The sequence below is a fragment of the Hippopotamus amphibius genome, chromosome 2, assembly GCF_030028045.1.
Source record: "Hippopotamus amphibius kiboko isolate mHipAmp2 chromosome 2, mHipAmp2.hap2, whole genome shotgun sequence".
Lineage (NCBI taxonomy): Eukaryota > Metazoa > Chordata > Mammalia > Artiodactyla > Hippopotamidae > Hippopotamus > Hippopotamus amphibius.
The window spans coordinates 530,170-556,808 of record NC_080187.1 but is presented as its reverse complement, the minus strand read 5'-3'; the positions used below and the strand labels follow the sequence as shown (position 1 = coordinate 556,808).

The window sequence follows — 26,639 nt, the reverse complement described above, 5'->3', positions numbered from 1 at the left end:
GAGCCCCGTCCCCAGACCTCTTGTGAAGCGTGCCCTTGGCAGGGCAGGCCTAGCAGCCCCAGCCCCCTCCATCCAGGCCAGGATGTGCAGGTGGCTTCCACAGCAGCCTCAGACCAGCAGACCCAGAATCTTCTTGGCCCAGGCAGGCAGCGGACGGCACTGAGAGAGGAGACCCACACGGCGGCCGCAGCGGAGGGTCAGATTTAATGGTCACTCTAAGGGAAGTCGTACATGTTCAGAGCCTGGCACAAGCCCCCGCCCCCATGGCTGCGGGCACAGCCAGGTGTCTCCGACCAGGCTCTGCAAAGGGGGGCCAGCCCCCGAGCCCCAGCTATGTACAAGAGAGCCCGCCCACTGGGCTACGGGCCGGGCTGCGAGCCCACAGCCCACTGGCCACCCAGCTCTTGGGCCCGGGCTGCTGGACCCAGGCCCCCACGCGGCGTGCAGCAGGGTCCTCACCCACCGGGACCCAGCCCCGGCAGGCCCCACCGAGACCCCAGGCCTCTGCACTGGGCGAGGCCTTCAGAGATCGGCCGCCAAAAGTGGAGCTGGACAGCAGCAGGGAGCTGGGCGGGCCCAGGAGGCTGGGGAGCCGGCAGAGTCTGGCTCGACCCAGCGCCCCCTGAGAGAAAGGCAGGGTGCTCCCCTGCTGCTGCCCGGGCACCCCTGCCGAGGCGGCATGGTCGAGGTCAGGTAAGCAGGGGCGGCGAGAGCAGCGCAAGCACAGACGATCGGGGACTTGGCCAGGGACTCGGCCAAGGTCAGAGCCAGGCCGGGCAGACAGGCCACCCTGGTGCTGGTGATAAGATACGGCAGGGCTGGGGGCTGGGGCACAGAGGGTCCTGAACACACGTTGAGCCGGGTGGTCTATGCCATAACTGGTAACGTAGCACTTAACTAGTTAACTAGTAATGCTGCTTCCCTTTGAATTGTCTCAGGGGTGGTAGAAAATTGCACTTATTTCTATGAACCTGCAGAGGAGCCGCCCCAGCGCCCCAGCCTCCAGGCGAGGCCTAGGCCCAGTCAACATCCGCTGGCCGAGGTGTCTCCTCCCAGGCGCGGGGGCTGTGGCCTCTGTGACCCATGGCGCCTTGAGGACCAGACCCCTGGGAGGGAACCTGAGCGATGTCTGAGGGTGCCCTGAAGTGGCCATGAAGACCAGGACCCATGCGGTACCGGGCGGCACGCAGCGGCCCAACCCCAAGGAAGCGGCCGGGCGGGGGGCCCCGCCCCTCACAGAACATCGTCAAAGTCCAGCAGCTTTGAGTGCTGGCGGCTTTTCCACAGGCGGTACAGCCGGAAGTCAAAGTAGGTCTCAATCATCTGCTTCCCTGAGACAGAAGAGGGGAAGCCGGGGCTCAGGCCGCCGCCCCCCGGGACCCCACCCCGCGACTGGGACCAGCCCAGTAAACTCACCTTGGGCCGACAGCTCCAGGGGGGACTCAAAGGTGACCCTGTAAGGGGTCATGAGGGTCCTGAGGTTCTGGAACAGCTAAAAGGAGGGGATGGGCGATGAGTTCAGGACAGAGGAAGAGAGAAGAACGAGGATGAGGGGCTGGGGAGCAGGGACCCCCAGCTGGTCAGGCCTAGGCATGGAGGTTTCTCCGCGAGGACGGGAAGGGAAAGGGCGTCTGGAGAGAACTGGGGGTCTGTCCCCACCTCTCACAGGTCTGGCCCATACCTTCTCCCCGTTGGGGTTCCCCAGGACGTAGCAGCCCATGACGTGGACGACGTTCGGCTCTGGGTTCACCTTGCTCATCAAGCGGCTCAATCGCTTCCAGAAGCTGGGGGCGGGGGGGGGGGGGGGTGTGGGTGGTCACAGGCGGCCTCCAGCCCAGCCCCCAGGTGCGAGGGGCATCACAGGAGGCGCCGTGGGGACATCGTGCCCCAGCTGACACCGCCTCCAGCCCCACAGCCTCCCAGGCCACCCCTGCTCACTGAATCATGTCCTCTTCCTTCTCCACTTTGGCAAAGGTGGCCACCTTGTTCTTGAGCAGGTACAGGTGTCCTGGGCCGCCCTGTGAGAGACTGCGATTAGCTGGACAGGGCCGTGCACCGGAGGTGTCCAACCACTGCTCCCAGTAACACACGCAGACACAAACGTGCATGCCCACGGAGGCGGCATTCTCCACCCCCCACTCCTGGGCAGGAAGGGCTGAGCCCTACCTGGCAGAAAATCAGCATCTTCCAGATTCTGGCCCCCTTGTGGTAGATGTTCAGCTTCTTCTCTATCTCCTCTGGGGAGGCAGAGGCGTGAGCGCTTGCCCCCCAGCAGCCCCCACAGCCCGTATGCACTCCACCCCAGCCCCAAGACCAGAAGGCAGCGGGGCTGGAGTGCACATACCCAGAATGTCCTCGAAGGTTGCGTGCTCGTGGTCCTGGACAGACAAACGCCAAGTCCACGTGAGAGCCCCTCCCAGGCAGCACCCCCCCGAGGCTGAGAGGGGCCGGGCAGACACTCACGTAGAGGATGGGGATGACGGAAGGGTCGTCCCTGCGGATGATGGTGGGGATGTACTCGGCTTTGGGCACTTTCGAGGAGATGAGCTGCGGACGACAGGGGAACCACTCAGGGCCCTGGCCACCTTGCAGCCAATGGGCAGCAGGAGCCCCCGGGAGACCATCCCCAACCCCCTACCCCCCACTGCTGGGTGGCCGGCAACAGCTGCACTGGCCTCACCATGACCTTGGGTGGCACGAAGTCCTCCGTGTCACAGGCTACCGCCTCCAAACCCTTCTCCGTCTCCCAGTCCAGGTCCTCGAAGGCCTCGCCCAAGGTGCAGTGCGAGCTCTGCAGATCACTACCTGCAGGGCAGGATGTGCCACCAGCACTGAGGGTCACCTGCAGCACCTCCTGCTCCGGCTGCAACCCTCAGAGATGGACAGGGGACAGAGCCAGCAAGCCACGTCCCGGAGGGTCCTCCAGGCCAGCGAGAAACCCAGGGTGGGAGAGCGAGCCAAGCTGAGGACCCCGGCAGCCCCGGCAAGACTGGTTGCTGCCACCAGCCTGACTGGGAAGGCAGTGGACCCTGGTGCAAAGCTGGTGGGAGCCGGTGTGCAAGCGTCAGCTCCAGCCACGCGTGCCTGGTGCTGGTGCCAAGGAGGAGTCGGGCACTGCAGCCCCTGCTCCTCAGGCCTCAGGCGTGAGGGCGGCACAGGCCAGGCCAGCCAGCCGCAGCCCGTAGTCACCGCTGCCCAGAAGGTCGCGGTGCCAGAGTGCGCCCCATCAGTAACCTGAGCCTCAGCAGCAGCGCAGAAGCCCGGCTGCAACCGTGGCGGGAACGCGAGAACGGGGCCTCAGGGAGCCTCTGGGGGAGGCGGGTCGGCCTGAGAGCCGGCACCTACTGTCTCGGGAGTCGTGGGAAGTGTCGGCTTTCATGGGGGTGGGGTCGCTCCAGGACCGGCTGAAGCTCCGCTCGCGCCGCTCGGCGAACGCTGCAGGGAGAGTAGACCCCTTAGAGGCGAGGCCTGCGGCCACACGCAGTGGACAGGGCCGGGGGCTGGCTGGGAGGACGTGGGGACGGTGGGGGGCCTGGAGGCTGGAAGACGCCCATGCGGCGGGAAGAGCGGAGCGAGGGCACACGGATGGGGCGGACGGCGCACGGGGACCGTGCAGGGTGGACACGGGAGGAGCCGGGGTGCAGGGCGGGGCCCTGTCCTGGGGCGGGGCCCGGGGGTGGGGAGGTGGGCGTGGGAAGGCGCCCGCGGGGCCGCAGCCGGGCCTGGGACACGGGCCTTTGGGGCGCAGAGAGCAGCACGCGGAGCCCCAGCCGGCCAAGAGCAGCGGCGCCCGCCCGCCCGCCTGCGCAGCTCCCGGGCCTTACTCTGGGCCTTCACCCGCCGGCTGCCGACCATGCGCAGGTGTTTGCGGAAGTTCCTGGGGGCGGAAGCACCGGGGGCTGGTCAGGGCCGCGAGAGGAGGTGGGCGGCGCCCCTGTCCCCTGCGGTCCCCTCCCCACGGCTTGCCGGCCACCGAACCCCACATCGCCCCTTTCCCTGAGGGATGCCCTCCCGGCGCCCCCAGCTCTCCCACAGGCAAACCCCACCCACTCCCTCTCCTCCCGAGACCCCTCCCGGCTCCCCTCTGCTGCCAGGACAAAGGCACAGAGAATCGAGCCTCCCCTTGCCGGCCCCTCAGTGAACCTGTGCACGCAGGTCTCCTACCTCCGCTGCCCACCCTTCCCTTCCCTCCAGACACCCTGAACCCCAGGAGCCTCCCTCCCCGAGTGCTCAAGGGCTCCTGCTTCCCGCGCACAGCGGCCAGGGCAGCATAGCCGGTCCGCACCAGTGCGAGGTGGGTTTGGGGCCGACAGATGCTCCCCCCGCCGCTGTGTCCCTGGGCCACGTCAGAAGCAGGTCTCCTTTACCCAAAATTCTGTGCCCTGCCAAGGCCCAACTTCCAAGATGGACAGACAAGCTTCCTGGACACACCTCTGAGGTGGGTGGGGATTGGGGAGAGTAAGCCTGGCTGCTAACTGCACAGCTCTGGGCTTCAGAGCCCAGAAAAAGGCACACGTGGGCCAGCTGGCTGCAATTCAGCGGTCACTGTACCCCGAAAACACAGGCCTGGGGGTATGTTTTGACCTCTCCTGCCTGCTGCGTCCCCAGAGCAGGGCCAGGCCAGTGGTCGCCACCGCCCTTCCCCCATCAGGTCTGCAGGGCTGGGTGGGCCCAGGCTAGACCAGCACAGACAAGAGACGGACCCTGGTGGCGAGTGGCTGGCAGGCCCTACCTCTGGATTACAGACGCGGAATCATTCTCCCGTTTCCGGCGCTTCCTCTCCGCGTAGCCCCTGAACACCCTGGGAAACCACCACGAGTCAGCACTGCCCTTGGCAGCAGGCAGGAGGGACAGAGACGGGACAGAGGCTCGAGCACAGGGCCCGGCGGGGCATCCAGGGCGCTGGCCGGGCAGAGGCTCCAGGCCTGCCTTGCGCTGTCCTCAGCCCAGCTCCCGCAGGCCCTGCCACAGCCTCGGCGCTCGCTGGGACCCAGCACGCCCTCACAGTCAAGGCCCAGGTCCCTGGCCTGCCCCAACCTACTTGGGGGTGGGAGAGTCCCCCAGGGACAACCGCGATGCCCTCAGGCTCAAGGTCCTCGCAGTACTTACGAGATGCTGGAGTCGCAGCAGGAAGGGGCAGCGTGAGAGAGAAGACACAGTGAGCAGAGACCCTCAGCCCCCCAACCCCCCTTTGGCCAGTTCCCTTCTCGTCACTGACTCGGAGGGGCCCTCACAGGCACTCCAGGCAGCAGCAGGGTGCCTGCTATGCCGCCGGCCAGCCCTTGAAAGGGCAGCAGACGCTGAGGTCACCATGGCCCAGGCCACCAGATGCTGCGACCTGGTCCGGGTGCCCAGAGGCCTGACTGCGCCCTGCTGGCCCTGGGACCAGCAGTAAAGAGAGTGGCCCCCACCCAGCCTGAGGGCGGCGCTGCACTCCCCAGGGCCGCGCGGGGACGCTGCAGCACAGGGTGCCTCCGCAGAAGGAACCCTCGACAGAACAGCCAGGCGTGTGAAGGTCCAGCACGCCCCCCAGGGGACTAAGCTGTGGTCACGTGCAGTGCACACGGAACACAAGCAGGCTGCCGTTTGGGGCGTGCGTGAGGGCAGAGCTGGGTGACACGGGGCAGCCGCCCAGGAGAACCGTCTCTGCTGCTGCCTCCATCAGCTGCAGCCCCAGCCAGGTTCCCAGAGGACAGGATGGATGGACCGGAGGGACCATGAGGGACAGGCAGTGGGGAGGGGACGGGGTGGGGGCGGGGCAGTGGGAGTTAAGAGCAGCCAGGCCTGCCTCCCTTCAGACTGACACACTCAGGCAGAGCTGGCGGAACGTGGCACATGGGGCTGCTTGGAAGCGGCCACCCAGGTGGGCTCAGAGGATGGGATGGGGTCCGGCAGTGGTTCCTGAGCACCAGGAAGAGGCTGCCCTGCCTGGGCCCCGCACACATCAGACGTGACTCACGCTTGCATAGTTGTGGTTGCTGTCTGGAAACTGAAGAGGTTTTCCTTGGGGAACCAGGTACGGATGGGGGTATCATCTAGAAGAGACCAAAGAAGGAGTGACTAGGGTGGCTTAGGGGTTCCTGAAGTCTTTACCCCCATCTGCTGGGGAAGGGGATGCTTCTGCCACAGCCAGTGGAGAAGCACCAGGGTTCCTCAGCCCCATCTCAGGCGGGGGCCTGGGCGCAGGGCCAGCAGGCTCAGGTGTCCGCTCAGCTGTTGAAGCCGCGGCAGCTCAGCGGCTTCGTGACACTTGTCTTTGCTTAGCTCGCCCTCTGCTGCCCACAGCTGACAAGTGTTCCTCTGATAGCACAGCCTGCCTCCAGGGTGCCCAGGGAAAGGACTGACTTTGTCTCCCTTTAGGCAGCAGGGGTGGGGCAGGGACAATGGCTGCAGCCTCTCCTGGGGGCTCCAAGTCCTTCCCTGCAGCCCAGATGCTCTGTGTGCGCTTGGTCAGCCCTCCCCTCTCCCAGACCCTTCTAGGAGGGCAGGGTGGAGGCCCTCACTGAGCATGAAGACCACCCCTGCCCAGGGCCCAGGCAGCCCCTAGACAGGTGGGCTAAGGCCACTCTACTCTCTTCCCTGACCCTCGTTCCAGCCCCTGGCCTATGTCCATCAGAGGAGCGTGAGGTCGTGCAGGTGAAATGCCCACACCCAGGTCTGTGCCCTGAGGCCCAGCTGGGTTACTGATCTGGAAGCTCAAGAGGTGCCCTGAGAGGACGTGGCGGGTCTGCTAGGTAGAATTCTGCTCTGCTGGCGATGACGGCCTCAGAGCCAGGAAGTGTGGGGCCACTTGAACGTCCCAGGGAGGCCTCTTGCTCGCAGCAGGCCTCGGGGCTCCTCAGCCACCCGCAGAGCCCGACTATCCTGAGGAGGGCCCCACTAGCTGGCCGGGCCCCAGACAACTACGTGCCTCCCTTGGTAAGTGGGCCCCAGGGCACGGACTCTTCCCCAGAACTCCCTGAAGGCAGCTTGATCTTTCAGTTCAGCCAGGTTTTCTGCCTGCTCAGCCCTTGAGATCCTCCCAGGTCCCCTCCTCGGATGACTTGGTGCTGGCAAGGCTAAAGCCAACCATGATGCCTGATGTGGGGCCCGGGATGTGGCGGCAGGATGCCACCTGCGGGCCAACCGGGGCACCCTGCGCTGTCCAGACCCCGGCACCAGCATCCTGCCTGAGGCTGCCCGGGCCCCCGAAGAGTCCCCTCACCAGACACTCGGTCAACGCTGTACATCCTCTCCAGCTTCTTGCGGCGGCCGGTGGCCTCAGGCAGAGGCGGCTGGTCCAGCCCAAAGGCCTGGGGGGAAGGACTGGGGGCGAGCTGGGCACATCCGGGACATTCCTTGGAGCCCTGGCGGCTACCCGCCCAGCTCTGGCAGGGTCTGCTGACGTCCTCGCGGCTGCCGCCCGGGCTGGCACGCAGCGGCTGACTGTGGTGGTGGGGGTGCCGCTCCCGCGGCCGCCGCCCCTTCACCACGGCCAGCTCGATGGCCTCGGTCTCCGGGCCAGGCAGCAGGGCCGGCTCCCCGGAGATGGTATACACGCGGGGCTGGGGGCCCTCGCCAGCCGGCTGCCCACAGACAGCATCCTCCGGGAGGCTGCCCTCATAGCGGCCACTGGAGACGAGGGAGAGGCGGCGCTTCTGCTGGGGGGCAGGCTGCATCTCGGGGGACCCGTCAGGGCCACAGTAGGCGTCAGCCAGCAGGTGGTCTGGGGGAGAGGCACCAGGTGAGCTTACAGCCTGCTGGCCCCACCTCCCAGTCTCCTGGTGTTCTCCAGGCAGGGAATGAATACCCAGCGTGTGCCTGGCCCACTGGCCAAACCCCAGGCCCTCAATGACTCCAGAAGAGGTATTTCTGAGCTGCGCACTCCCCCTAGAGGTTCACACCTCACGCCTATCGGGGGCCCCAAGCCCCTCTTATGTGCGTGTGGGCGACAGGCTGTGCTACCTGTGGGTGATGGGGGGCAGGAACAAGCAGGCCATCTCCCAGCCTGCCATCGCGCCCGTGTGCCCAGTGCCAACTTCTCCCCTCCCCCCCACCAGCTGGCCCCCAGAGACAGTGGTGCCAGCCCTGGGGGTGCCAGGAGGCCCGTTGCCATGACAACGGCCCAGGCTGGGTGGGTGCCATGGCGATGAGTGACTCGGAGCTCCTCCTGGGGCTCCGGGCCAGGGAGGGCAGGGGGCGCGGAGAGGCCAGCCCAGCAGGGCAGCAGCCGCGGCTCACGCCCCACAGGGTGCAGGGCTGGGGCTGGCCTGGACGGGAGACAGCACCCCCTCCCCTAGGCTGGGGGCTGGGGGTGGGCCCCGTCCTGGCATTGCCTCACGTGCCCCTACCTGCACCGTTCCGGTTCTCAGGGTGACTCTGGGACAGGTACTCGCCAAACGCTCGGGCTGCCCTGAGGGGCGGACAGCGGAGTGCGCCGTCAGTGCACACCCGCCGCCCTGGCGTCCCCACCCCCACCCAGGCTCTGGGCGCCAGCAAGGGAGGGCTCAGGGGTCACCCCCAGCGAGCACCCCCATCCCCCCTCCGAACGCCCGGGACCGGCAGGCGGCAGTGCCGGGACCCCTGGGTGCCCCGGTCCCCGTGCCCCTCGGCCGGACGTGCAGGCGGGGCCCAGGGCTGCCCCCCACCCGGCCCCGCCGCCCGGCGCGTGTGGGGGTCGCGAGGTCGGGCAGCTCGCCGCCGCCGCCTCAGGGAGGGGGGCCGCACGGGGGCGGCGGGGGCCCCGGCGGTCGGCCCGCCGCACTCACCGCACTTTGGCCGCCACGGAGGACATGGCCTCGCTCCTCAGCGCCCTCCTCCGCGAGGCGACGGCGCCCATGGTCGAGGCGGCGGCGCATCCCCAGGCCTCAGAGCGCGCCCCGCGCCCGCCGCCTCCGTCGGGGGAGCCGCGCCGCGCCGGGGCTCGGGCTCGGGCTCGGGCTCGGGCTCGGACTCGGGCTCGGACTCAGGCTCCGGACCCGCATGGCCGCGCCCGGCCCTCCGCGCGCCCCGCCGCACCGGACAGCACGGTCAGGCCCGTGGGTGCCGCTCCGCCCACCGTGACGTCAGGGCCGGGGCGGGGCTCGGCGGGGCCGCCCCCGCTACGTCAGGGCCGGGGCGGGGTCCGCCGCGGCGACGTCAGGGCGATGAAGGACACGCCCACCGTGGCGTCATAGTTGGGCGGGGCCGCGGGGCGGGGCCGAAGCCCCGCCTACCACACTGGCAGTGGGCGGGGCCTGGGGCCGGGCTAGGCAGCAGGGGAGGGGCCAACTGGCTCCGCCCTCTCAGCGCTGCCTCTTGGGCCGGGAAACTGAGGCCTCCGGTCCCGAAACTGAGGCCTCCGGTCCCCTGACAAGGGTCCCGGGCCCTCCGATCAAGGGTCTCCCTGCTCTCGCAGACCCACCTGCGCTGCTCGGAGACCCGCGGGACCGTGGACCCCAAAGCACAGGGCTGACAGGTCTTTTTTGTACAAAAGGAGGCCCCTGGCGCTATTTAATGATCTGAGAGGTAAGATGTGGGCGGCATCTTAAGGAAGAATCTTGTGCGGACAGAGTGGGAACCACGCCCGAGAGCTCTGGGGGGCCTCCTCCTTCGTTTGGGGGAGTCCCGGCTCCATCCCAGAACTTGCGCTCGTGCCCTGCCTGCCTGGCTTGGGATCCTGGGGTCCCCACGTGGTGACCTCAGAGCCGGACGGGGGGGCCGCCCCCTGCCCCGGGGACCTCGGCACAGGGACCACATGTCCCACACAAGCACATCTGCCTTTATTGAGAGGCTAAGCAGAAACATCAGGGGCTCGCAGGGGCTGACACAGCCCACGGGGACGGCTGTGGGATGCCAGGACCCAGCGGCCCAGCAGGGGCGGCCAGTGCAGAGAGGCCCCAGACACTCCAACCTGGCGGGGGGCGCTGGGCAGGAGCCGCAGGAGCTGCGGGAGCCGCGCCTCCGCAGCCAGCGCAGCAGGGCGGAGGCCCCGCCCCGCCTGGGTCAGAGAGCCACGGGGGATGCAGAGTCCTGGGGTGGTTTGAGGGAAGCCAGACCGGGGTGTCCATGCCGAAGCGAGCGCTCGTCCTCCTGGAAGCAAACCGCACATGGTCAAGGTCAAGGAGGGGGCAAGCCGGGAGAGCAGCAGGGAGGGGGCAGCCGGCCTGCCTTGGAGCCCTGAGAGCTGGCAGCTCAGCTGACGAGCACAGGGTGTCCGGGCAGCTCACCGAATCAGAGCCCAGGTCGGCCGGGGCACTTGGGGAGTCAGCGCACGTGTCCTTCGGGCCGCCCAGCAGCACCTCCTCGTACTCGGTCTGGTAGTCAGACTCATCTGGGCGGAGAGTAGGGCTGTGGGTCCCCACGTGCAGCCAACCAGGTCCAGGGGCTGCTAGAGGGAGCCTGGTGGCCAGGGCGGCTTATCCAGTGTCAGGGGTCAGGAGGAGACACTGCCGCCACCGCACCCTCAGCTGTGAGGCCTGTGTCCCGGGGCCCAACTCACCGTCCACTGCAGCCACCTTGGCAGGCGCAATACGTGATACGATCTCAGCAAGGTCTGTGAAGGAGGCATTGGGGCAGGAGAGCACCTGGGGGGTGGAGGCGGAGGAGACATCTGGCCAGGCCCCTGATCGCAACCCCACCCTGTCGGCCACCCTCTGTGGTCCTCGCTCCGGAGTGGGGGCGGGGCACGGATGACGGGCAAGGCCCTGAGCAACCCCCACCCAGAGCGCCATCCTCTCCCACACCAGCACGTCAGGGGTGCAGCCTCAGAGGGGGGCGGAGAGAGGGAAGGCTGGGGCGGAGGCCAAGAGACAGCCCCCCAGTGCGGCCCTTGTCTTCTGGCCCCTGGGGCGGTGGCGCCTGCAGGCCTGAGTGGCTGAGAGGCTGTGCTGCGGGGCTGCTGGCTGCGGGGAGCCCTGCGCCTCTGTCGGAGTGGGGAGCAGAGGGAGGGGAGGGGCGGGCGCCAGCTCCGGCACGCACACTGCACGCCTCCGTCTTGCTCGTCCCCTGCCGATCCTGCAGCATCTTCTCCAGCACGCCACTGCGACCCCAGATGTCGAACACCGTCCGGCCGTGCTGGTACCCCACCTCCTGCACACACACCAGAAGCCCGTGACCGGGACGCGAGAGCAGGGAGGCCTGGGAGGCGCGGCTGGCTGGGACACTCACGCAGATCTGGTCGAACCTGCCGAAGTCCAGGGTGCCGTAGCTGTCGATGGGGGGGCGCACGTACTCGCAGTAGTCGCTGCTCTTCACCGTCTCCAGCTGCCGGACGCAGCACACGTAGGCCAGGCGTGTCTGGATCTCCGCCATATTCAACACCTGCCACGTCACAGCCACGGAGGGTGGCGCTCTTTTCCCCACGTGGCTCCTGGCCTCCATCTGGGCACCGCCACTGTGTCTCCTGCCCTGGCCCTTCCTTCCCCGCCCCTCCCCCAAGGGGACAGTATTTCTGCTAGGCCCTGGGGGAGGCCGGGCACCCAGCCAGGGGTCCTGGGGGGTGTGGAGCCTTCAGGCCTGTCTGCTTTCCCAGAGCTGGTCCCAGGCGGGCAGGGTTGGTGAACGAGAGACCACTGCCCTCCCAGACCCGGAGCATGGAAGGTGCTACCCCCTCCCTGCCCACCTCAGGGTCTCAGACACAGGCACCGGGGCATGGGGAGGAGCGGCCCGGGGGGCGGGGCAGGGCCCCCACCTTGACCTTCGTGGCCAAGGGATTCCAGCGCTTCCACAGCAGCCACCACCCAGAGAGTGCATCCCCGTAGTTGGTGAGGTCCGTCTCATCCCGGCTGCCCACGTCGACGGCAATCACCACTTTTGCCCCCATCGACCTGGCCACATCAGCTGGGGAGGAGGTGGCCTGGTCGCCAGTGGGGACGGGAGTACAGAGCCCCAGGGGGAAGCACGGCTGGGATGACGGGGCAGCGCTGGGGGAGGCTGGGGTGGAGCTTGGGGTGGGGGCAGAGCCTGCCTGAGAGACCCTGAGAGTGACAGGGTGGGAATGAGGGTTTGGGGGATGGAGCAGGTCTCCTCTCCACCATCACACCTGGGCCTGTGGAGGGAGTTGGCCAAGCGCACAGAGCTGTCCAACAGGTGACAGGTGTGCCCCAGGAGGGGCCTTGCCCACAGCAGACCTGACACCTGCAGGCTGTTAGTCCTGACTGTGGGCACAGACAGGCCCTAATCGCTCCTGGCCCTACACTTGGCCTTGTTCTGAATGCTGCTGAGCCGACAGATAGAGCCATCTGCTGGGAGCCACAGTGCTGCGCGCACGCACGGCCGTGGCCCCCACCCACCCCACCCGGCGCGCGGGGGCCTGGCCGAGGCTGGGCTGGGGGCCCCTCCCCACGTGCCGCAGTACCTGGGAGGTTGTTTATGTAGCCCCCGTCCATCAGCAGGTGTCCGTCTTTGGGGTCGCAGAGGGGGGGCATGTAGCCCGACAGGGACATGCTGGCACGCACGTACCTCCACAGGGAGCCTGGGAGGGAGTCCGGAGGGACGGGGGAGAGGAAAGCAGCCCGTCGCTGCCCAGGGGGAGTTCCTGCCCTGACCCTCCGCTCAGAGCCTCATGGCCGCGGGTCCCGAGCCTGCACGTCGGGCCTCTGGCAGAGGCACCAGGCCCGGACAGGTGACACCCTCCCTGGACATCCTCCTCCTCGGAGGGAGCCTGGAGGGGACAAGCTTGCTCTGGGCCTCCCCACATCTCACCTTGCCATGATCTTCTGCCAGCCCTGCCACCCCACTCACTTCCAACCAGACATATTTCAAGTGGCTCCCAAAACACTCTGGCCTGGAAAAGGGCGCCTAGCTGCCCGCTGACGGATGGGCTCTCTCCTCGGGGTCCCCGTCCAGCAGCGCCAAGTGCTGACCGCAATCCACGCGCAGCCGTGACCCGCATGTGCCCTCACTCTGCCCCTCCCCTGTCCCGTCTCCACCTCTCCCCGTGCACCCTTCAGCCTTCAGGCCCACAGCAGAGTCATCTCTTTTCAGATTTCCCTGAGCCTCTTGCCTCTCTGGGGGGATCCCGGGGCCTCCCTGGGCCTGGCCTGGAACTGCTCTTAACCCCCTCTCCCGGAGTCACTTCGCACGCTGGGAGGAACACTCACCGTCCGTGTGGACCCGCATGGCGGAGGCTGTGATGTCCGTGGTGATGGCGAAGTAGGGGATCCACAGGTCCTGCGAGGGGAACGGGACTCAGAGGGACCACCCCCAAGGCTGCCAGCCCTCGACCCTGCGGGCCCCGGGCATCCAGACCCGGGCAGGCTGAGGCCGTGGGCTCTGCTGGGGCTCCCCAGGGCGGTCCCTGCAGGGGGGGCACCTCGATCTGCCTGTCCTTGAAGACGCTGCAGATGCTGCTGTTGAAGCCAGCCCCCGAGAACATGGAGGTGAGGGGGTAGGTGAGGTCCAGCACGGTCTTTACCATGGACGTCATGTCCTGAGGGGGCACAGGAAGGGGCACACGTGAGGTCCCTGCAGAGGAGAAGGGGCTCACACCACCCACCTGCAGGCACAGGCAGCAGGCGACCCTGTGGGACCACCAAGAGCCTGTGACAGGAAAAGGGAGCGGGTGCCTGGGCTCCCATGTGTGCTTCCTGCGAACAGAACGAGGGCCTCCAGGAAGCACCTGGGATCTGGGGGAGCAAACACGGTGGCCTGAGAGGCAGGGCCCAGGGGAAGCCCCGCTGACCCCCGGCAGGCCTGGCCAGCCGGGCCCTCGCTGCCCGCTCAGCGGGAATGGCTCAAGGCGCGCAGGGACGAAGTCCCTCCAGGACCAGGGCCAGCTGAGCGTCCACCGCTGCCCCTCTGGGCCTGCCCGGGCTTTGCCTTCACACACCACCGTGGCAGACGCTCCATCCATCTGACCCTAGAAGCAGCGGCCCTGCCGAGGACCCTCACTCCCAAAGCCCTGTGATCTCTGGTGGGACAGAGGCCCATCCTTCCTTAATGAGGATGGGGGCCAGTGAGACCTGTGAGCACAGGACACGGGACCAAGAATGCCTGACTCCTCAGGGGTCAGGGATGCAGAGGAAGGGTCCTCCTTGCCTCTGTGTGGACAGACACTGGGATGGGCTGCAAGCAGGGGTGGGCCCCCAGCTGGGGGTGAGTCGTGCGCCCCCCACGTGCTCACACTGAGACGCGTGGACGAGCAGAAGGAACACGTGCTCCTGGAGGACAGGGACCAAGGACAGCCTGGGACATCCCCAGGGTCCTCTGTGGTCAGCAAGGCCCTCACTCCCGAGGAAGCCCTCGCCCAGCACCACAACCACCGCCCCGCATCCCCTCCGTGTGCCGACAGGTAGGGCCGCAGGGCGACCTGAGGGGCCTCCACCCCCCCACCCCCCGCAGGGTGGCTGCCCAGTGGGCGCCCTTGAGCCAGCACACACGCGGGATGGCAGGACGTCAGGCCCAAAGCTCCTGGCTGTTCCCGTAACTGGCCCAGACGGGCAGGGGCGAGGAAGGGAGAGATCTGCCTGCCCTGCACCCGGACCCTCGCTGCCCTGGGAGGCTGCCCTTGGTGAGCAGAGCCAAGCAGCCCGCAGCCCCCAGGGACTGGGCAGAGGGCCCCCAGGGACTGGGCAGACAGCCTGCTCTGAGAGCTCCTGCTCAGAGCATGACCATCTTCTTTTCTTTTACAAATGAGAATGCCAGCACTTCTGAGCCCACTCGTGCCTTCAGCCGGGGCTCCACTCTGCTCCACAAAGATAAGCAGAGCCCTGAGAAGGGCAGACTGCAGCCCACCCCCTCCCTCAGCTGCAGCCCCTCTGCCCCGCGTGGGTCCCCACATGCTGCACTGTCCCCTGGAGTCCGTTCATCGCGGGGCCAATTGTACCAAAGAGATGTATATTTCTTCCTTTCTGTGTCCCTGATGTTCTGGCATGTGGGGTCTCGCACACCCGGGGAGAGAGACAGCCCAGGGCTCACCCAGCCCTTCCAGAGCCCACACCCGACCACCTCTAACCCGCACCCCAAGGCTGAATCACCCAGGGCCAGGGGCCAGACAACTGGGGACAGCCCCTGTGGCCCCAAACCCGCCAGAACTATTCGAATGGGCGGCTCTTAAGCTGTGTGCCCTGCCCTGCCCGGCCCTTCCCACAGAAAGCCCAGCAAAGGCCCTGGCCTAGGCCTTCCCCCTGCCTGCCTCTGGCACTGGGGCCCCCGTGGCCGGTGGGGTAGGTGTGGGAATGCGGGAACCGTGGGTGCACCAAGCTCTCCTCAGTCACCTCTGCAAGTTAAGAGCAGGCACCGGCGAGAGCCCTCCCCAACACTGACGGCCTTGCTTGTCTGCGGCCTCCCGCCCCCCGACAAGCCACGCTCTGAGGCCAGAGCCCTGCAGAGCCACGTGCAGGCCCACCAGGCCCAGTGCCCTCCTGCCGCCCCAGCCCTGAGGGGCCCCTCACCTCCGCCCACTGCTTGGCCCGGATCCGCATCTGGCTGTAGTGCCGCTCCTCAGAGTACAGGGCGCCCATGAAGGCCCCGATGGAGGTCCCTCCGACCATGTCCACGGGGATGCCGCACTCCGTCAGGGCCCGGATGATGCCGACCTGGGCGCAGCCTCTACGCCAGCGGGAGCACAGAGCAGGAGGTCAGCGCCGCCGTGCCCACCAGGACCCAGGGACGGCTGTCCCGTTCCACCCCAGCCTCATGGCTGAGTCCTGCACACCCCACGGAGAGCAGGGCAAAGATGCCGCCTCAGAGAGGGCGTGGGGTGCTCCGGAGAGGCAGCGAGCACTCGGCCTCCCCCACCTGCTGGCCTCTGGGAGGTTGTAAAGCCGAAACAACAGGCTCCGGGGAGGCAGGTGGAGGCCCCGGGGCCAGACGAGCACCTGTGGGCAAGCAGCAGCGGGGCTGAGGCTATTCTGGCCACTCTTCACGTGTGATGTCCACCACACAATCAGAAACAGCATGTGTGAGGAGAAGAGACCATGTGAGCCGGGAAGAGCCAGGACAGACAGAGGAAGTGGACAGAAGCCAACACCCACGTTCTAGAACTGACGACTGACATCGAGCCTCAGGTTTAAGAAGCATTCTAAACGCTGAGCAACAATTTAAAAAAAACAAAACAAAACATTCCTACATTGTCGAAGGCCCAAGATGAAGAAAGCTTTAGACCACCTGAGAACAGAAAGGCATGTTGCCTGCAAGGGGGCAGCACACACAGAGCCGACCGCCCTCCCCGCACCGGCTGCAGAGGTCACGGCCCTACCACCTGGCCCTTCGCAGACAACGTCTGCTGGCCTGTAAGTTAGGAAAGAAAGAACAGTTTAAATCAAAGAGAGTAAAATTAAGGAAATAATAAAGAGCAGAAATTAATGAACCAGAAAAGAAACATATAATAGGGAGGCTCCTCAAAGCTAGAAGTTGGTGCTTTGAAAGGGCTAATTCAGTTGATACCTCCTAGCAAGACTGATCTAAAAAAGTAAAAAGAGTGGGGAAGAGAGGGACGGGGGGCAGGGGTGGAGGGCAGGGCAGGGGGAGAGCGAGAGAGAAAGACAGAGATGGAGAGACAGAGAGGGAGAGACAGAGAAAGAGGGAAGAGGAAGGAGAAGGAGGTCTTCATAACCAAGATCGGGGCGGGGGGGGGGGGGGGGAAGAACCTCTGTACAGATGCCCCAGTTAACAAGGTAAAAGCTAGTGTGAGCTTCTTGCCTGAAGTAGGAAAAATCAGATAAAATGTATACATGCCTAGAAAAACGTAACTTACCAGACCTGACAGGAAGTAGAACACCTGAATAGTCCAATAACCATCAAAACAATTGAATCTTTAATTTTCAAATCCTCAAAAAGTTTCACGTCTGGATGGTTTTACTAGTGAATTGCACTAGACATATAAGGACGGGTAGCACAGACCACATAAAACCTTCCCAAGAACGGGAAAAGCAGCAGCAAACACACCTGCCCGCATCGCGGGAAAGGACAAGCATGGCCCACCTAGCTCAGACCCTAGGTCAGCTGACACAGAAACAGCCACACGCCACAGGCAAATGAGTCCATCCCGAGAAGGCGATGTTAGATGTTACTTGAAAATCACTCAATGTGATTCACCATATTAACAGAATAAAGGAGCAAAATCACACAATCCCGATTTGTGCTAGAAGCTATGACCAGTGCAACAGGAGAGAAAGAGAAACAAAGGCATTTGTGTATTTTGGAAAGAAAGAGGAAAAACATATAATAGGGAGAGCCTCAAAGCTCAAAGTTGGTGCTTTGACAGGACTGATTCAGTTGGTACCTCCTGGTAAGACTGATCTAGAAAAGTAAAAAGAGTGGCGGAGAGAGAGGCAGATGGGGCGGGGGCAGAGGGAGAGAGAAAGAGACAGAGACGGAGAGACAGAGAGGGAGAGACAGAGAAAGAGGGAGGAGGAGGGAGAAGGAGGTCTTCATAACCAAGATCAGGATAATAACCTGATATGATCAGGTCTTAATAACCAATATCTTTATTCTCAGAAGACATAACTGTATATATAAAAAATGCAAAAAAACTACCAAAAAAGGTACTAGAAGAAGTGAATTTAGCAGGGTTGTAAGACATGACATCAATTTACAAATATCATTTGTATTTCCACATACTGGCAACAAACAATTTAACATGAAATTTAAAACATACCATTTTAATTGCAAAAACCCCATAAAATACTTAGCTGGTTCTAAAATTTTCATGGAAATGCAGAGGACCTAGGACAATCAAAACAATTTCAAGAAAAAGAACTTGAAGGTATCACTGCCTAATGATTTCCTATAAAGCTGGAGTAACGAAGACAGTGTAGTGGTGTGGTTAGAACAGAACACACGCCTCCGCGGAGCTCACACCTGGGCAGGTGTTTGGTGTCTGACCTGGATGCCTCGGCAGCTCAGCAGCGGGGGAAGGCCTGCAGCTCGGGAGCCACAACCCTCACGTCTCGCCCCACCACGCACAGGAAACAGCTGTGGGTGGCCCACGAGCCCAGATGTACAAGCTTCAAGAAGATGTAGCCTCGGCAAGAGCCCCCAGAGCACCAGAAGTAAAACCATAAAAAACTGGGAAATCACACTTCATCGGAGTTAAAACGTGCTCATCAAAAAATACCATTAGGAAAACAAAGACAAAAGTCAAAGACTGAAGGCAATATTAGTAATAAGTATATCTGGCAAAAGACTTGTATTCAGACTATATAAACAGCGCCTCTAACGAAACAGCAGAGGACAAGCCACCTGAGAGAGGAGCGTGTGGAACGTGACAACCAGAGCACCCGGAGCCTGAGGACAGGGACACAGGTCCGACTCACAGCGAAGCCCCGCCGCCCACCAGGGGTGCCGCCCCACGCACACCCCTGACAGAACCAAGGGGGACAGAAACGCGGGCGGCCCAAACTCTCAAAACTGCCAGTGGGGATGTACAACTGTTCAGCTACCCCACGGATGGGTAATTCCGCTCCTAGGTATTAGCCCAGGAGAAAAGCAGGTATGTTCACAAAAAGGATTTGTAAAGAATGCTTGTAGCCGTTTTATGCACAGTAACCAAACCCGGAAAATCACCCACATGTCTGTCGACAGGAGGGGGAGGAGCACAGCGTGGAGCTGCAGAGCCGCAGAGCCCCAGAGCCCCACGCAGCGACGCCACGGACGCGGCCGGGACACACAGACAACCTCACGTGCGTGGAGTTCACGGGACCGGCACAGAACAGAAAACGAAGCAAGCATTCATATTCTCAGAGAAATTCAAACTGCACTGGTGGCACAAACAGAAAAAACCATGAAGGATGCACTCAGACATTAGAAACATTTTAGTAAAAAAAAGATCAATTAGAAGATACATTTGAGAAAAATCATCCAGAAAGTAGAACAAAAATACCAAGATGGAAAACATGCCAGAGAAAAGAAAGGATAGGAGGATGAGAGGGTGAGAGGGTCTTCTGCATCCTGATCCAGAAGAGAGAGCAGGGAGCGGGGAGTGTGGACCTTATCCAGCGCGCCCAGGGTTGACGTTCATGAATTTCCACATGTGAAAGGGCCCACTGTGGGGAAAGAGCACCACCAGGCACATTATCAAGTACTTTCAGAAACACAAGAGTGAAGAGAATCTCCTACAAGATCCAGAAGGAACAGCCCTGGTGAATAAAATGACACTGAACTTCTCCACAGAAATACTGGAAGCCAAAAAGACGATGGAACCACGCCTTAAACTTCTCAGGGAAAATTATTTCTCTCTAGAATTCCATAACCAAACTGTCACGCAAGTGTGAGAGAAGAATGAGGATATTTTCTGCTAAGCATAGTCTTGAAACTTTTACCTCCCATGCATCTTCTCTTAAGGAAATTCCTAGAGTATGAACTCTACCAAAATTAGGACTGTATCAAGAGAGAGGAAGATATTGTATCCAGGAATGGAGCTGGACACAGGAGCACGACAAAGGCAGTCCCCAGGACCATGTGAAGGGAAAGGGAAATTCCACGGCAACACCCCAGCAGCAGGACTGGGGAGCCGCCAGCAGCCGAGAGGAGGCCACTCCCGGGCGGGTTCGGAGAGACGACTGGGTGGCCTGAGCACACTGAGAGGAGCTGTGCCGCCAGCGCCAGCGGGTGAACTAGTCAGCAAGTGGCAGCTGCTGCATTGACTCCAAGGGGGGAGGCACAGTCCTGCTGTTCAGCAGGATGCGGCTCAGCTCTGAGTAAGACCCCCCTATCATAACAACGCAAACAGTGAGCACTGACAGACCAGAGAGGGGACCACACCAGGATCCTGTGCTGAAGAGGAGCACAGACAGAGGATGGATGATACAGATGGACAGACTTTGACTCTGTACATATATGGGAGGGGTTAGGAACTCAATCATCTAAAAATGAAAACAGATGAACAACACGGTCCTGCTGCATAGCACAGGGAACTACATTCCATATCCTGTAAGACTCCATGATGGGAAAGAGTATGAAAAACAATGTATACGTAAATGCATTGTATATTTATATACACACTGTACATACACAACTTTACCGCACACCTGAAGCTAATACAGCATTGTAAATCAACTATGCTTCAATAGAAAACAAAAAATAAAGAAATGCAAATGAGGAAACAGCTGAAGAAAAGTTGGAAGTGACTGTCTATGGGATACTATCTGCAGGACTTCTCAGGATTTGTTGACGGGGCAGGACAGGCAGAGGACTGCTGTGTGCTATACACATACCATATGGCCTTACAAACGGCCACAAGGCTTTTAAACTAAGTATTACTTTAAATCTTCATTAAAAATGCTGCTGCAAACCAGGTCCAAGTCTGGGCCAGCTGCTCCAGGGCACCTCACTGTCTCAGCTTTCAGGTGAAAACAGGCCATGACATGATGCCCTCAAATCATCCAAGATAAATGAGCAGAGTGCTCCTGACTTCCCCACCCAGGCCAAGCGGCACTCGGGGCCAGGCTCACCACGTGCGGGGGCCCCAGCCCGCGAAGAAGCCAGGCGTGGGGGGTGGGGGGCGGTGCGGAGGCGGGGTCTCCAGGAAGGGCGGGCAGACCCTCCCACGTCCATCCCACTTTCCTGTCTGTCAGGGTATCGGCCCAGAGCTGCGAGCCTCAGAGTCTCCAACCCTGGGGAAGCAAGCAGCCGGACTCCAGCTAGACAAGCAGCTGCGAGGCTCACGTGCACTTTCTCTGACCCCCTCCAGCTGTAACAGCCAGGGAGGGGAGGCGCCGGGTGCCAGCGCAGGCGCGACCCGCAGGCTGCGCGCACTGGGGACCCCCAAGGGGCTTCAGTCCTCCTGGGCCCCTCCCTCCTCCAGCTCACTCTGGAGGGGACGTCCTTGGGCCAAGGGCGGTAAGGAGCCAGGCCCTGGGGAGACGTGGCCAGCACGTGCGCAGGGGTGTGAGGGGCTCCACCCCACAGGGCACCCCTAGCCCTGGGACCCGGCCTGTAGAGGGGCGGGGGTGCAGTGCAGAGGCTGGCTCACCGGGGGGCCTCGGCCTGTCGCACGCTCACCACACCCCTGCCCCTCCATTTCCGCCTCACGTGTATACTCGTCTTTAACCAAGGCCAGAAGAAGGGCAGCAGGAGTCAGGACAACCTGAAGTACAAGAACTAAAGGCTGCTTCACAAGGGTCACCCGCAGCCCGACGGAAAGGCTGGCAAAGGGTCAGAACAGAGTTTCCAAAGGGAAGACAATCAGGAGGAGAAACACACGCTCCTCCGCTGCCCTCGCGGAGTGCGGGGACACCCGCCCGTGGGAGCGCCGGCCCAGCCTGCGAGGATCGCGCATGCGTACAGGCACGCACGCGTGACCTCGGGAAGCGGCGGGACTCACCTCGCTCCCCCTCCCCCAAGCACCAAGGCGATGGCGTTGCCGGTCAGCACCCGCGCCAGGCGGGAGAAGTCCGAGTGCCGGTCCGGGGGCCTCTGGCAGACCCGCGCGTACAGCTCCACCTGCGAGAGAGGCCAGCAGACGGGAGGACAGGCCGAGTCCGCGCACCCGACGTGGCCGGGCTGTCTTCCCCACTCCTGACTCGCAGCTCCTCCCGGACACGCCGGTGGGTCTGATCCCGACCCTGCGGGCGCCTCGGTGCCCGGGCTCAACAGGGAGGGCTCGTGGGTGGGTGGGCAGTGCGGGCAGCTGGGTCACATACCCACGAGACCAGCCGAAACCCACCAGCCCCCGGGTGGAGGGCGCTCGGGGCTTGGACGCCAGGGCACAGACGCCGCCATCAGGATGCCGTCCACCGATCGGCAGGGCTGGGCGGGCTGCGGCCGGCGGGCGGCCCCTGGGCTCCCACCACAGCCCATGCCCAGCCGCCAGGGCTGAGGACCCCTGAGGAGGAGGTGCCTCAGGACTTGAGTGCTTTTCTGTCCAAAGCAGGAGGCAGCGCCAACTTGAGGCCACCGGGCTGAGGCCTCAAGCTGAAAGTGAGAACCTCAGGCCCATCGTTCTGGGGTTCTGGCCCCCAGTGTGGGGCTCCCCCACCTGGGGGGGGGGGCGTGTCACCATCCTGGGGCCACGGGAATCCAAGGATCAAGCTCAAGCAGATGTGAGCGCACAGCAGTGGGTGAGCACACGGAGAGCAAGCGCCCTCATCAGAGCCAGCAGCACCGACCGGAGTCAGAGGCAGCGGCCCAATCAGGTCGGCAGGGCCCCGCCCGCCCCGGGCCTCACCAGCTTGGGCAGGCTCCTCCGGGAGAAGACGCGGCGAGGGCAGCAGAGGTGCAGGTGGCCAGAGCACCAGCCCCGCATGTTGAGCCACTCCACAGTGTGGGCTGGCTTGGGCCCATCTTCCCGGTGCAGCAGGACCAGCTGCTTCTGGGCACGCACGGCCGCGGTCTCCACCATCCGCTCCAGCTGAGGGCAAGGGAGAGTGGAGCCCTGAGTCAGGCAGCCCAGCAGAGCCTGCAGACTTGAGCAGGACGGAGCCGAAGCCAGCACAGGGCTGTCCACAGAGGTCCCATGCTGGACGCCACCTCACCCACCAGCCCAACACAGGTCTCGGCCTTGGCAGACGGTGCCCTGGTTCTGAAAACTGAGCCAGCTGTGGTCTGTTTGGCCCTTCCTCTGTGAAGCTGTGACCCAGGGGTTGTGGCTGTGTGCCTGTGGTGTGCGGGGCTGGGTATGGGGCATCAGGGCGCTCTGGGGGCCTGCAGGAAGGGAGGGGACACCTCCCCTCTCTGCTTCTGTCACACGGCCTGGTGAACGAACGCACACTGTAACCTTCTTGTGCAAACACTCCCCCGCAAGGGAGCATCATTCCTGGCAGAACAGGAACCCACATCAGAGATAACCAGTTTGCAGCTGTCCCAGGACCGGGGCAGAAGCGTGAGATGAGAACAGACAACAGAACAGAGGAAGGAGGTGGGGAATGCAAAGCAAAGGGGCGACGAGACTCCACTGCACACCCGTGAGGCTGGAAACACACGGGACCGACAGTGCAGAGCGGGGAGCACAGAGCCCCCGGCCTCGCCTGCAACATCACACGCATGGACCAGAGTGCATCTGGCAGCTCTGTGAACCTAAGACACACAGCCTCTACGGCTCAGCAGCAATTCCAGGTGGTGCCCTGAAGACACCCCTGCACACACGTATAGTGAAGTAATTTCACAGCCCGCTGGCTGAGAACAGACATATGGCGGGCATTCACAAATAGAAACTAAACAGCCATAAGACGAGTGAAACAATATGGATAAAACTCAAAAGTGTAAGCATTGAGGAAAAAAGGAAATTTCAAGATGCTATAAACGAGAACTTTATATAAAAAACAGTGCCATATACACACATAGTAAAAATGTGAAACATGGACAGAGGCTCTGACTTTACAAGAGGCCACCTGGGCGGTGGGTCTCTGGCCACTTCAGGGTGCCTGCCTGCTCCTGCTAAAACAACCATCAGAGGTAAAAACAGCAAAATGTTTTCCAAACGTGGAGAGCAGATATCTGGGTGTCTGCTCTTATCATTGGTCCCTTCCCGAGTTCCTGAAATACTTCATTCAAAGAAAAAGAGAGAAACAGGGATCTGGGGGGGGGGGAGGGAGGGGGGAGGGAGGGAGGGGGGGTGGCCCGCCCAGCCAGGACCTGCCCGGTCTGCAGCCCTGTAGCCACGCCCAGTGTCTGGCCACGCCCACTGCCTGCCCCCGCCCAGCAGCCGGCCGGCCCCGCCTGCTGACGCCCCGCCCACTGCCCCCGCCCCAGCGCTGGCCGGCTCACCTCGCCCACCGTGGGCTCCTGCTCGCCCAGACCCACGATAAGGATGCAGTCGGCCTGCCGGATGCAGCGCTGGGTCCAGGGCGTGAGCGTGCTGTCCGCCTGGTACAGCACGATCCGGTGGATGTCCTCCTGCTGCCCCAGCCAGCTGGACAGCCGGTACTCATGGATACTGGAAGGCACAGACAGGGGCGCAGACGCCCGGGCGCGTTTCAAGGCCGAGCTAGGACCCGCTGAGAGCAGGAAGCCGAGCTCAGCCAGGCTGCTCCCCCGTGGCGGCCGGCGTACCTGTCCAGAGCAGCAGAGCCAAGGCGCTGTTTTATGTAGTCACTGGTTAGCAGCAGGGCAGGGCCTGAAAACACAACCACCAAAAACAGAAAACCGCGCTGGCAGCCCATCTTGGAGGACAAGCAAGGCCCTTCCTTCTCCTGGAAGTTTGCTCTTCTGGAAAGCCATAAGCTTTTCACCACTCATGAGGAAGTGCCCGTGGCCCTGAAGGAGCCCCTCTGGGCAGATGAATCTGCAGGTGTGTCAGCGGAAGGACTGCACCAGCTACAGGGATGGCAGCCTCTCTGAACCGCAGTCTCCTCCTCTGCACACGAAGGGATCAAACCTCTGCAGCGTTGAGACTGTGTATGCATTGGGGGCAGGGGAAGCACAAGCCTGTAACTTCCCAAATCCAAATCAGCCCGGCTGGCGGGATTCCAGTCCGGAGTGGTTCGCCATTGTAGAGATGCACGTATTTTCACATTCTGTGTCTCTGGGACCAGTGTGCTTCCCCCATCTGTGGGGTCTCAGAGCTCCTATCCACACAGACACAGCTGCTCAACCAGGAGGGCCAGTGTCAGAGCACGCAGAGGCCGCCAGGGCTGGGACAAGAGCTGAGACGCCAGCGGCTGCCAGACCACCCTGAGGGTACAGAAGTCCTGCTGCCACAGGACGGGCCGGGGCTTCCCCATGGTGACCTTCGTACACCTGCACTTACACCTGAGCTTCCCTGAAATCTCCGCCTTGTGTTGAACTGCCAGCATCTGCTTTCTTGAGGCACACAGAGGAAGGGTGCCTTGCCAGGGTGGTACCCCGCGCTGTGGCTGTGGTCTGACCTGTGCGTGTGTGCAGCTCTGACTCAAATGCCAGAAACCTGTTGATGTGGGGAAGCAACTCCTCTGGGGGCCCGGGGCGAAGGGTGCTGGTCCCCCTGGGGGGCTGCACTCCTGCTCTGGGGGTTGGGCCAGGCCAGGAAGAGCTTCAAGCTCAAGTTGATCACCCCACATGGGTCTGAAAGAGAGAGGGAGCCCTCTCAGGGCTGGAATGCCTCACATGCCTGTGAGGGCAGGCACTCCTGGGCACTGCAGTGACTTGTCCTGTTCTCCTCTTGGACATCTAGGATGAGGCAGGACAGGCAGGCCATGTCTGGCTGCAGCAACGCTGAGGAGCCCAGTCCTGAGCCCCTCAGAGGAACCCGGGCTGGGCTCTATCTGGCCCTCAGTACACATCTCCTACTCGGGGCCCCCCTGCCTGGTCTCGGAAGGTTCTGAGGAGGCCCTTGGGGAAGCATGGAGCCCCCCAGAGGTGGCGCTGTGGGCTCTCAAGGCGCGGGCTGTAGCCCCGGCCGGTCAGAAATGTGGTGACCAGCCCCGTCCCTGGGAGGGTCTGCTTAGGGCCAAGGTCATGGGCAGGTCCGGAGCAGTGCGTGGACACAGGGTGACTCTGTGGGGCCGGCTGTCGCTTTGGGATGGCTCTGGCCTGGGTAGTCACTGTCCGCCTGGCTGTCACACAGCCTTTCTTCCAAACTCTGGAAGCCAGAGGAAGGGGATTGACACCTTCACAGGTAGAAGAAAAGGACCATCTGCCCAGATCCTCACTCTAAAAACACCCTTCACAGATGTGGTCACCTGACTGTCAGTGAAGGAGCACTGCAGGGCAGAGTCCAGTGAGGGCTAAGTGAGGGCTCTGGGTCAGCTGAAGATCCTATAGAAAAACGAGTCCACTGAACCTCCTATCATAACCAAAATCAATCCCTGATAGATTGTAAACTTGAAAGGTAAAACCCTAGAGTTTTTAGAAGAACCTCTTCATGATTTGGGGGCAGAATGAAATTTCTTCAATAAAACACAAAAAGCAGTAACAATATAGAAAAAATTGATAAATAAATTGGTCTATATTAGAAATAACAACTTCTGTTTGTCAAAAGATATCATTAAAAAAATTAAAAAGCAAGCCACAGAGGGAAAGATATCTGCAACTCTTTCATCCAAAAAAGCAACTGTGTCCAGATTGCCCATCAACAAGGAGAAGAAAACAGCCCAATAAAAGGGTGGGTAACTTCACAGGCACTTGCAGTTGTTGGGAAATGAAAAGTCAAGCCCAAACGAGATACCCCTGCACATTCACCAAAATGCACACAGAGAAAAGGCCACCCAGCCAGTTGAAGAACACACACTCTTCCCTTTCTCCAGGACAGGCTATATGTTAGGCCACGAGACAAGTCTTTATAAACTTTAAAGATCGGATTTACAGGGACTTCTCTGGCTGTCTAGTGGTTAAGACTTTGCCTTCCAATGCAAGGAGTGTGGGGAGATAAGATCCCACATGCCTCAGGGCCAAAAAACCAAAATATAAAACAGAAGCAATATTGTAACAAATTCAGTAAAGATTAAAAAAAAAAAGACTGGATTTATAGACTTAAGAGAACAAACATACCTATACCAAAGGGGAAGGGGGAGGGAAGAATTGGGAGATTGGGATTGACATATATACATTATTGATACTATGTATAAAATAGATAACTAATAGACAACTAATGAGAACCTACTGTATAGCACAGGGAACTCTACTCAATGCTCTGTGGTGACCTAAATGGGAAAGAAGTCCAAAAAAGAGGGGATACATGTACATGTATAGCTGTACAGTAGAAACGAACACAACACTGTAAAGCAACTATACTCCAATAAAAACTTTTTTAAAAAGATTGCATTTACACAAAGTATCTTCTGATCACAATGGTATGTAACTGGAAAATTCACAAATACATG

The 26,639-nt window shown here is 62.0% G+C and overlaps 2 protein-coding genes across 15 annotated transcripts in view; both read right to left on the bottom strand.

Moving 5' to 3' along the window:
- Nucleotides 1-159: 159 nt before the first annotated feature.
- NSMF (NMDA receptor synaptonuclear signaling and neuronal migration factor) lies at nt 160-9,033 on the bottom strand. Of its 5 annotated transcripts, XM_057724366.1 has the most exons (15): nt 8,748-9,033; nt 8,331-8,392; nt 7,205-7,705; nt 5,960-6,035; nt 4,733-4,801; nt 3,825-3,877; nt 3,346-3,435; nt 2,681-2,805; nt 2,464-2,547; nt 2,345-2,378; nt 2,167-2,237; nt 1,939-2,018; nt 1,682-1,784; nt 1,417-1,492; nt 165-1,331 (listed from the first exon to the last, which is right to left on the bottom strand). In XM_057724366.1, the coding sequence occupies exons 1-15, from the start codon at nt 8,816-8,818 to the stop codon at nt 1,234-1,236; spliced, it is 1,593 nt and encodes a 530-aa protein (XP_057580349.1). In that variant the 5' UTR covers nt 8,819-9,033; the 3' UTR covers nt 165-1,233. The 5 variants fall into 5 exon arrangements, with proteins under 5 accessions (XP_057580352.1, XP_057580351.1, XP_057580350.1 ...); XM_057724368.1 differs by lacking the exon at nt 3,346-3,435 and having other exon boundaries at nt 161-1,331; XM_057724367.1 differs by lacking the exon at nt 4,733-4,801 and having other exon boundaries at nt 163-1,331.
- A 403-nt stretch (nt 9,034-9,436) lies between these two features.
- The window catches only part of PNPLA7 (patatin like phospholipase domain containing 7), a 68,016-nt gene continuing 50,813 nt past the window's right edge, over nt 9,437-26,639 (bottom strand). For 6 of the 10 annotated variants that reach the window (XM_057722855.1, XM_057722856.1, XM_057722858.1 and 3 more), the window contains 14 exons: nt 23,893-23,956; nt 23,608-23,776; nt 22,070-22,252; nt 21,227-21,345; nt 15,354-15,510; nt 13,274-13,390; nt 13,062-13,131; nt 12,317-12,479; nt 11,651-11,936; nt 11,128-11,280; nt 10,939-11,049; nt 10,460-10,544; nt 10,188-10,291; nt 9,437-10,050 (listed from right to left, as the gene is read on the bottom strand). In XM_057722855.1, coding sequence (XP_057578838.1) covers nt 9,964-10,050; nt 10,188-10,291; nt 10,460-10,544; nt 10,939-11,049; nt 11,128-11,280; nt 11,651-11,936; nt 12,317-12,479; nt 13,062-13,131; nt 13,274-13,390; nt 15,354-15,510; nt 21,227-21,345; nt 22,070-22,252; nt 23,608-23,776; nt 23,893-23,956 — 1,868 coding nt within the window. In that variant the 3' untranslated portion in view covers nt 9,437-9,963. Of the gene's footprint in view, nt 10,051-10,187; nt 10,292-10,459; nt 10,545-10,938; nt 11,050-11,127; nt 11,281-11,650; nt 11,937-12,316; nt 12,480-13,061; nt 13,132-13,273; nt 13,391-15,353; nt 15,511-21,226; nt 21,346-22,069; nt 22,253-23,607; nt 23,777-23,892; nt 23,957-26,639 lie in introns of those variants that run through there. The other 4 variants (XM_057722859.1, XM_057722862.1, XR_009051415.1 and 1 more) reach the window with 3 other exon arrangements.

Excerpts from the sequence above, each read along its gene's own strand:
- NSMF (XM_057724366.1), bottom strand. The coding sequence starts at position 8,818 with ATGGGCGCCGTCGCCTCGCGGAGGAGGGCGCTGAGGAGCGAGGCCATG. Across the intron at positions 3,878-4,732 it reads TCCGCGTCTGTAATCCAGAG|GAACTTCCGCAAACACCTGC; the intron begins GTAGGGCCTGCC and ends TTCCGCCCCCAG. Across the intron at positions 2,806-3,345 it reads TTCCCACGACTCCCGAGACA|GTAGTGATCTGCAGAGCTCG; the intron begins GTAGGTGCCGGC and ends CCTGCCCTGCAG.